This window comes from Apium graveolens, chromosome 3, assembly GCF_009905375.1.
Source record: "Apium graveolens cultivar Ventura chromosome 3, ASM990537v1, whole genome shotgun sequence".
In the NCBI taxonomy this organism is placed as follows: Eukaryota; Viridiplantae; Streptophyta; class Magnoliopsida; order Apiales; family Apiaceae; genus Apium; species Apium graveolens.
In genome coordinates, this window is record NC_133649.1 from 280,818,686 (window position 1) to 280,828,775 (window position 10,090).

Consider the following 10,090-nt stretch of genomic DNA (forward strand, 5'->3'; position numbering starts at 1 on the left):
TCAACATCTCGTGTTCTATGTGTCCCACGTCCTCAAGGATGCAGAGACAAGGTACCCCCAATGCCGAAAAATTCGCATATGGGCTGGTTATGGCCTCCCGAAAATTGCGACATTATTTCCAAGGCCGGACGATTCAAGTTGTTACCAGCCAACCTCTGAAGAAGATTTTAACAAGACCCGAAGCCTCTGGAAGAGTCGTAGCATGGTCCATCGAACTCGGGGAATTTGATCTCGAGTATGTTCCCCGAACGGCAATTAAGGCTCAAGCTTTGGCCGACTTCATGGTTAAATGCACATTCTCGGGTCCGAAGGATCTTTCACCCTACGAACAACTAATCCGGATCCTAGGGAAGTGGGAACTTTTTGTAGATGGGTCAGTAGCCGGAAAAAAGTGTGGGGTCGGCTTAATTCTCTCCAGCCCCGAAGGATTCGAGATATGCCAGGCTATAAGATTCGATTTCCCCTTGACGAATAATGAAGCCGAGTACGAGGCACTCCTCGCAGGGATGGAGCTGGCCCGAAGCCTTGAGGCGAAGCATCTAAGGGCCTTTAGCGATTCCATGCTGGTTGTAAAACACTTCACGGGGGAATATGAGCAAAGAGATCCCCGAACGAAAACCTATGCTGCCAAGGTAAGAGATGCTTCTTTATCGTTTGAAACCTTTGAACTAAGTCAAATTGGCAGAGAGAACAATGCTAGGGCAGACGCCCTTTCCAGGCTAGTTTCGGCCGAGACACAGAACCTAACTGGTTCTATTTACCTCACCGAAGCCAAGACGTCTTCGATCGAGAAGAAAGAATGTCTAGAGATTCACCAAGGGAACGATTGGATGACCCCCCTCAGAAACTTTCTGGAGAAAGGCATTCTACCTCCAGACCGAAGGGAAGCGCTAAAAATTAAATACAGAGCATCGAGGTACATGATCATTAATGGGCGGATGTATCGCCGATCAGTCAGCCAGCCCCTTCTGCGATGTTTAAACACCGAAGAACAACGACAGGCTCTGGAGACGGTGCACGAAGGAATTTACGGCGAGCACCTGGCTGGACGGTCCCTCGCCTTTAAAATTCTCCGACAGGGATTCTTCTGGCCCACTCTGAAGGCCGACGCTAGCAACTATGCAAAAAGGTGTGTACGGTGCCAGCTGTTCGCCACTGTCCCAAAACAATCCCCAGAAGAGATGACTTTGGTACTAAGTCCCATTCCGTTCGCCGTGTGGGCCGTGGATATTGTACGCATTCTCCCAAAAAGCACGAGGCAAGCAAAATACTGCATAATTGCCATCGACTACATGACCAAGTGGGTCGAAGCACGACCTCTCTCTGCCACTACCGAAGAAGCAGCAAAGAAGTTCTTCTTGGAACAAATTATTCTCCGGTTCGGGATTCCGAAGATCTGCATCTCTGATAATGGGACCCGGTTTATTGGAAACAAATTTTGTAAGTTCCAGCACCACTTCGGAATTGAAAAAAAGTTTAGCTCAGTCACCCACCCGCAAGGGAATGGGGCAGTAGAAGCAGCTAACAAAGTAATCTTTCAAGGAGTAAAGAAGAGGCTGAGAGAAGCTAAAGAAAGATGGGCAGAAGAACTCCATTGGATCTTATGGGCCTACCGAACGACCCCTAGGACATCGACGGGAGAAACTCCCTTCAGAATGGCCTATTGAACCGAAACCTTAATTCCAGTCGAATTAGGCTTGGAATCATATCAAACTGAGACCTAGAATGTAGAAACTAATAGCTTCAGGCTGAGGGTGAATGTAGACTTATTGGAGGAGGAAAGAGAAGCTGCCCACCAAAGGAACATGAGGTACTTGCTACAAGCGGCACAACACTATGACTCCAATGTCAAGAAGAGGTCTTTCGGAGTCGGAGACCTAGTCCTAAGGGAGTTAGCCGCATCTATGCCGACCAAATGAGGAAAGCTTCAGTCTAACTGGGAGGTGCTCTATAAGGTGATCGAGGTCGTTCATCCCGGAACATACAAGCTTGAAACATTATCGGGCGAAGCAATCAAAAACACTTGGCACGCGAGTCGCCTTCAGAAATTTTATCAGTAAGAAACTTCTTTAAAGTTTGTACTTGAATTTTGTATGAAAAATGTAAGCAGTTCGATTATAAATAAAGATGCATTTTCTGTGACATTTCTTTATTTACCAAAGTCGTGGCCACATGAGTATTATCTGAGGGCGATCCCGAAGACGATAAACTCTTCGGCCGCCGCCCTTGTCTAATTTGTTAATGAAGCATGTAACATAAGGGGCAATCACCCAAAACTTAAACATCCTTCACTACATTATTATAATTCAATTCGCACATGGTATACACGAATTAAGGGCCTTAAGGGGCAATCCTAAAATAATGCCCTATCCTTCGTCTTTCCCTTGTTCGTGTGATATTAAAGAAGTCCGAAGGAAACCCTTTCCAGGGGCAATCTTAGAAAGGGACATGCTCCCTCGGCCTCAATCACGATTATACCTACCGAAGGACACAAAATGAAGGCGGCCTGGTCCAGGGGAAATCCCGAAGAAGACCAGCCGAAATTTCTTATTGATCGAACGAACAATGACATGCTGATCTAGGGGCAATCACTGAACGATCAACATCCATGTTCCTTCGCATAAGAGCAGCAGAAGCATTAACAGCCCGAAGTCACCTTCGGCCTTTAACCCTTGGGGTCATAGGGGTAGTAAGGCATTATTACAATTGCTAAGGCAAAATTAACTGTTAAGGCAAATGAAGCCGGAGACACAATTCATTTAAATCGTTAAGGCAGACTGATAAGGCCGAATATGCGATTCGTTTTATTAAAATCGTTAAGGCGAATGGATAAAGCCGAAGATACGATTTATTTTATTAAAATCGTTAAAGGCAAACTGATAATGCCGAAGAGATGATTCATTTTATTAAAATTGTTGAAGGCAAATGAAGCCGAAGATACAATTACTAAAATCATTGACAAATAAAAGAAACAATGCTGACGAAAGATGAAAGATGCATTAAAATATAAAAGCCCGAAGGCTAGTTAAATTACAAAATCTCGAAGGCACGAGTACCGATTACAAAAAATAAAATTACAAGTTAAGAAGATGAACGAAGAAAGCCGCTGCAAGAGTTGGGTACGACCATGAAAACACCAACGGCAAACTTCGCAACAAGATCATCTTATGTCATGTCAAGCACCTCAGTGCTGAAAGCTTAGGCCTGAGGGTCTTCATCTGAGAGCTCTTCATCTTCGCCGGAGGAGACAGGAGGGGCTTCAACTGCTGGCCGGCCGATAGGATCCTCCAGGCTGTCGTCCAACAACTGCTTATAGTCCCAGTTCAGGCCATGGGCCTTCTCCAGGACATAGTCAGCGCCGAACTGGAAGCAGCGCTCCTCCGTACAGTCCAACTGCTTCTGCTTCTTCCGAAGCTCCTTGCGGGACCTCTTCAGCTAGACGTTCCGGTGGGAGATCCTCTGGTTCGCCTTCTCCAATTCATTCTCCAGCCGGGACTTGTCCTCCTTCAGCACGGTGGCCTCGCCGTCCAGAACCTCTTTCTGGGCTCTCACCCTTACAAGTTCCTCCTCGTCCGCCGTGACCCTCCTCTACAGCTCCTTCACCTCGGCCATCCGAGTCTCCATGTCCCTAATTTTATCCTCCACGGCTGCGGCCCAAGGAGCAGCCTGCAAAAAAGACAAGACAAAAGCATTAGAAAAAGGTGTCGAAGGAAAAAAGGGCGAGCGAAAGAAAAATTAAAAACATACCAGGGACAAAAAGGACAAAAGCTCAGTACAAGCCTCAGTCGGAGAAGCCGAAGCAAAGGCCGGCAGATCGGCCGGGAGCTGGAGGACATGGCACAGGTCCGAAGCAACCTCATTCGTAGACTGCCTCGCCGGGTATACGGTGTGGTCGGACTTCAGCACACCCCATCCGCGGAGATAGGACTGAACGATCCCCTCCCGGTTACGAGTCCTCTTGGAAGGGTTCCCTTCCCTCACCACCACCGGCTCGTCCTTATCAGAGGCCGCTGGAGCCTGAAGAAGCGGCGTGACCCTCTCCGCCTCAGGTCTCTCCTCTGACTCCCCGAAAGGACTCCCCGAAAGGATTCGGCGTGGCCTCTCAATCAGCGGCTTTCTTCTTCGCCGCCTCTTCCGCGGCCCTCTTTTCGGCCGCCCTGACCTTCTTCCTCTCTATCATGGCCTCTCTTGAAGACATTGAAATGTAAACAGGAGACAAGTCAACACGAGCATGTATGACAGAATGTATAAAAAGGACAAATTATACAGGCGATGGAACAAAAATAATTAAAGAAAGAACGAAGGAAGAAGTTTTGTTACCCCCATCCCACAAGCTGAGGAGCCAATCTCTATCCCGAAACTCCTCGAGACCCAGCTTGCTCACATTGACGTCTACCAGGGCCGCGTAGTCCTCCTTCTCCCTCTCTGTTAGGCTCGGAGCGAGGAGCAGGGAGTATTTGTAAGTATCTATAGTCTTCAACCCAACCTTGAAAAAAGGACTTGCTTTTTTGCTAATGTGGACAAAGCGATCGCAGATAATACCCTATCTATTTCTGGGTTTCAGGCTTTCAGCTTACTCTTCCAATAAAATATGTGGGGCTTCCGTTTCTATTTGGAAGACGAAAAAAAAGTAAATTGTGATGCTCCCATATTGGTCTTGGCTTGGCTGGGTGCCTCAGTTGCTCAAATCAGTACCGATCATTATTTTAGTTATTTCTCCCTAAAGGTATTCTAAGAAAAATTTAATCTTTGTTTGCAAAGTTCCTGTGGGGAGGTTCTGCCACAACTTGTCACTATTAAGTAATTTCTTCGCATGAATGTGCAAAATCGAAATCTGAAGGTCCCCCTGATCGAATGGAATTGTGCAGCTGTATTCTTCACCAGGTTTCGAGTATCATTCATCACAATCATCAATTTCTCTGGTTTAAAGTCTCTTTTTTAAAAATAAAAATTTTTGAACTGCCAAAGTTTCCTATATAAGCTCATGGTATGTAAAAACTATTCTTCACGCCAGGGATTTAGCAAATGCAATTTTCAGTCCTCTGGATTTTCTTTTTAACACGATCCTTGGCACAACGGATCCAATAATTTTTATTTAACTTGAAATGTGATCCCAAAGATATCAACAGAAGTGAATTATCAGATACACAACTGTCAAACACTGATAAATTAAATTAAGATCCTAATGTGCACAAATTTCCAATATACGAATCCTTCGGTAATGTTAAATTTACGTTGTCCAACTTCTTATAAATATGCTTCTCATATATATGTTTGTGTGTATGTGAAGAGAAGAGGGCTTAATTAGGTCTTAAGCACAGCACTACGGAGGAATATAGTACTCTAAATAAAGACGCATTTTTCATGAAACTGTGATCTGATACAGATAAACATCATAAACTGATAACTAAACTTGGAGCATTTTAGAATCAAGACTTATTAAACATAATGCCCTGAATAAAGATAAATGATCACATAACACTACAAGAAATCTGGTCATTTACGACGCTTTTTTTGAACTGAAATCGTCGTAATTGAGTCATTTACGACCGAAAAAAATCGTCGTTTTTGGTCGAGTAGTAAGTTCATTTTTTCGTCACAAGATAAAATTGCGTCGCAAGTTAGAAAGTAGGGCCCACATATTCAATAAAATAATAAATCTACTTACGACGGAATATATCGTCGTAAGATACCAAAATACGACGAAAAATAAATGTTGTAAGTTTTGTATTTACGACCGAAAAAATGTCGGATATTACTTTACGGGACCCACTTTTAATAAGATAAAATATAATTTTACGACGATAAAATGCGTCGTAAGTTAGAAATTTCCGACAGAAAAAATGTCGTATTTTAGAAGGTGGGGCCTACAAGCTTGGAAAATAAGAAATCAAAAAAAAAATTAAATATGAAAATGGCTATATTACGACGGAATATACGAAGAACAGCCGTCGTAAGTTTATTTTACGAGAATAATTACGACGGAATGTATGAAGAACAACCGTCGTAAGTTTGTTTTCCAGAATAACTAAATACTGATTTTTCAGTTTTCAGCCTTTTCGGATTTCAAATTGGATCCTAAACCTGTACAATCACAAATACCGATCTACATACAATCGTAGCTCAATCCAATCCGAAACCAAAATCAAATAACAAGCAATCATCCACGCAATTGAATAAATCAAAATTTAGAAACATCTATGAATTTTCTTCCGTAATCACAAATTAATTAGATTTTTACATTTCCTCGGCATCTAGTTAAAATTAACCAAATATCATTTGGCGGTATTTACAAATTATAATGATAGACATAGCAGGTTGATATTCACTATATCAACCATAAATCGTGCATGTTCAATGCGCATGTTCAATAATCCGTGCATGAACCGTGCATGTTCAATGCGCATGTTCTTATAAGATACCCAGCGCCGACCATCTGTTTTTTTAATGCGCATGTTCAATAATCCGTGCATGAACCGTGGAACTTTTAAACATTTCATGTCCACTCCTGTTTAGTTTTGCCTCCCTTGCCATGATCGGCCCCTCGCATTGACCTAGTAGCTTGCTTTGAGGAGGCTTGAAGATCTGCCAAAACAGTTCAATATCATATTATTCCATGATTAAATTTAACAATTTTTCTAGTTCGTGTCCATCGCATGTCAAACTTTTTATGCTAACGAATGAGGATACTGAAAAAATTAAACTTTAAGGGGCATATATGTACATGAAGGAAAAAGGATTTTTTTTAAAATTATAGGTAAAAAGTAAACTTTAAGGACACATTTTTAATTTCTATTATAAAGATTACTTAAAAATTAAGATATCTTTCGTGTTTAGTTGTATCAACATAAACAATATCAATATCTAATTTCTTATCATTTTTTTAATTTATTATCACCGAGTGCAAAAAAAAAATTTGATTGAGATTTTATATATCTCAAGAGCGGCTCTACCTACATTTAAAGCTTAGTTGTTAAATTTTAATTGATTTTTTACCCGAACAATGATGGTCTCTTCCACATATACAGGTTTTTCAAAATGATTTCTCAAATTATTTATCAAATGACATGAAAAATATATGACATGTTTTAATTTTTGGACGTATATTAATACACACGGGGTCACATATTATACTTACGAAAATTATTATTTATTATATGATACATGAATATTTGGAAAAAAAATTGGGGAATTATTTTGCAAAACCTAACATTTTTGATATACAAAAGTTCTCCCAATTAAAATGAATAAGACTCATAAATTTTATTACTTAATATAAATACGAACGCACACAAAAAATCTGTAAAAATTAATGCCTTCCGTCTCTCCGATACGCACAGACTAGGCGTCAGTAAAGCACTGCATATAGGACTAGACGAGTATAGTAGTATAAAGGAAGGATGAAGCAGAAGATCTGCATTAAAATGTCGATAGGAATTGTTTATGCCCATATGGTTAAATAAATTACTTGACCCCCTATGGGTGTATATTAAAGTTTTGGACGGTGCACAACTAGTGGTGGTAAACAACTTTAACGTCATACCCCTGGATATTTTCCACTTCTTTTCGTCATTTCAAACTTTGTTTTACTTCAACAATTGTCCCCCAACATTTATCTTTTTCTCCCCCTTGTTCTTTTTATATATACAGAGTTTAAATAATGATTTGTTTAATTATACACCGGTAAGTCAGCGACGAAGCTAACAGGAACGCAAGGGAGAAATTACTTTGAATTTATGCATGTACTTACCCCAGAATTGCCGATTACTCAGTACTGTCTTTAAAAAGTAATCCCATGCCACTGCTCATTAAGCCAATTTTCCAGGAGTTTCCTTTCTCAGAAAATAATATGTATCTTGGTAAACAAGTTAATCTAGCTAATTCGATTGTTAAGTATATAAAATAGTTTTTTGAAAAGTTGTTTTATCACGTGAAAAAATCAAAGTTCAATTATGTCGGAAGTTGATATTAAGAGTTAAGTTAAATAAATTTATTGTTACATATAATTTAATTTAACTTTTTTATTAAATATAAATATTATATAATAATACTTGTAAATATATGAATAGTTGGCAAAAATAAAATATTTTGTAAAATTAGTTTTACTATGTAACTGTAAGACACATAAATTAATAAACAAATATATATTTAGAAGAAAAAAACAGCTCAAATATGTGTTCAAACCCAGATTCAATAACAAGTTTGAGTCGAGTTCAAACAGGTTTGGCTTGAATTACATGCCCAAGGGAGAATAATTTACACAGCTAGCGTAATAAGTCAGCTGGTACTAACTTTGACGACATTATAAGGCAAAAAGAACGAACTGGCCGACCCCCAATCGCCCCTCATATTTTTCATATCCTAACTACCACCTCGCATGTGAAAGAGAAAGCTATTGATAAACCAGAGATTTCGAATTATCAATTCAATGGCCAGCATTCTTAAGAACTGCGTACAAAGCGTATATGTTAAATTAACTTTGTAACCAAACTTGTTATAATGAGCAATCAAGTTAAGGATCACATTACACCTAATCGATGTCCCCTAATGTCCTAACCTTGTTGTATAATTTCACATGCAATAAATAATACAGTCGCCAGCCTTTTTTGAGAATCTTCTTCCCTGATATTATCTCTGTCCCCTTAAATAATATACCTTCACTATTTGTACGTATTTCTTCTAAAATATAGTTTGATATTATTTTTTAATGACTTTTATGCAGAAAAAAAATTTAAACAAATATTATGGAATTATATTTTAACTCAACATTGAAAAGCATGTCAAAAAATAATGTATAGAATTTAATGGAATAGAGGGTGTACATTTTAACGAAATTTCTGGTTAACCCATAATCCAACGGTCACAATCGTCTCGATGTCTCTTTATCTTAACTGAATCCTACGGTTTCCTTCTCATTGGCGGTTGCCGCCCAACAACAGGATCTTCTCTTCATGCCTCTTAGGGAGGTAAGTTGAATAAAAAATTGCAAGTTGCAATCTTGAATTTGTCTATATAAACAACCTTCATAACACAGTTTTTTAGACTTGGCATTCTCCCCATTTCTTCCTTACTAATTCCCAGTTTTAATTTTATAGATAATATAAATGTATTAACATTTTGCTCTTCATTTTCATATATTTGGTATATATCTATAACTTAGAGATCATAAGTTAAAGAAATTTGAGCTTGCTGCATAAACAAAATTCATATTACAAGTTCGATCTATTTTTTAAGTTAAGATCGCACGTATCCTTATTCGTAATCGTTTTCAAATCCTGTTTTCGTTTTCATTTAACAAATCTTGGTATAATGGAGGCAGTTATGTTACACCACAACAGAAAACTCGATCGTCAGTTCACTTCACCTCCTTCAGAGTTCTTTTACCCTAATTTTCCATTCTCTTCGAGCTTCAACGGCGGCGCTGTACCTTACGCACCTCCATTTTCATTCCAAGGTCCGATTGATCCACGTGTACATCAGTTTCACCATCAGCAGCCACCTCTGCTTCCTCTACCCTTTCCTAATCCTTACCAAAATAATAACAGAAAACTCAACAACAAGCTTACCAGGCACCAATCTCTCTCCGTAAAAAAGTCAAACTTCTCCGGTCCTGGTCCAAAGAGAGAGAAACCTAGACCTACTGAAACTTATACTAAGGATGTTCCTAGGGTTTTGTTTTCAGGTAACTCTAACAATGTTAATATTATAGACACTAAGTTTGTGGCTTCCTCTGTTGTGTCTCCTCCGCCGAGTAGCTTGCCGTTGCCGACTTTTATCAGGCCTAAGCGCAGTTGTAACTTCAAGGATGTTGCGGTGGTTGACGCCGGAGCTACAGACAGTCTCCGCCGTGTTCTGCATCTGTCTTGAATCATCATCACGTTGCGTGTATTGCTACAGTGCTGTTTTTGTTGTCACTGTATGCTCACCTAGGTTTATTTGTATTTGTATTTTCAAATCCTAAGGATTGCATTTCTTATAATGTTTACTGTAATTTTCATTTTTATTGCAGAATATTATGATCCTCATCTGCCTTTATAAGATGAGGTGCATAATATAAACATGTATTTGAATCAATTTCAGTATTTGTAAT

The 10,090-nt window shown here is 39.6% G+C and overlaps 1 protein-coding gene across 1 annotated transcript; it reads left to right on the forward strand.

Moving 5' to 3' along the window:
* Positions 1-9,309: 9,309 nt before the first annotated feature.
* Positions 9,310-9,867, forward strand: LOC141715079 (uncharacterized). The gene has a single exon (XM_074518564.1). It carries the CDS (start codon positions 9,310-9,312, stop codon positions 9,865-9,867), a length of 558 nt encoding a protein of 185 aa, XP_074374665.1.
* Positions 9,868-10,090: the final 223 nt, after the last annotated feature.

Excerpts from the sequence above, each read along its gene's own strand:
- LOC141715079 (XM_074518564.1), top strand. The coding sequence starts at position 9,310 with ATGGAGGCAGTTATGTTACACCACAACAGAAAACTCGATCGTCAGTTC.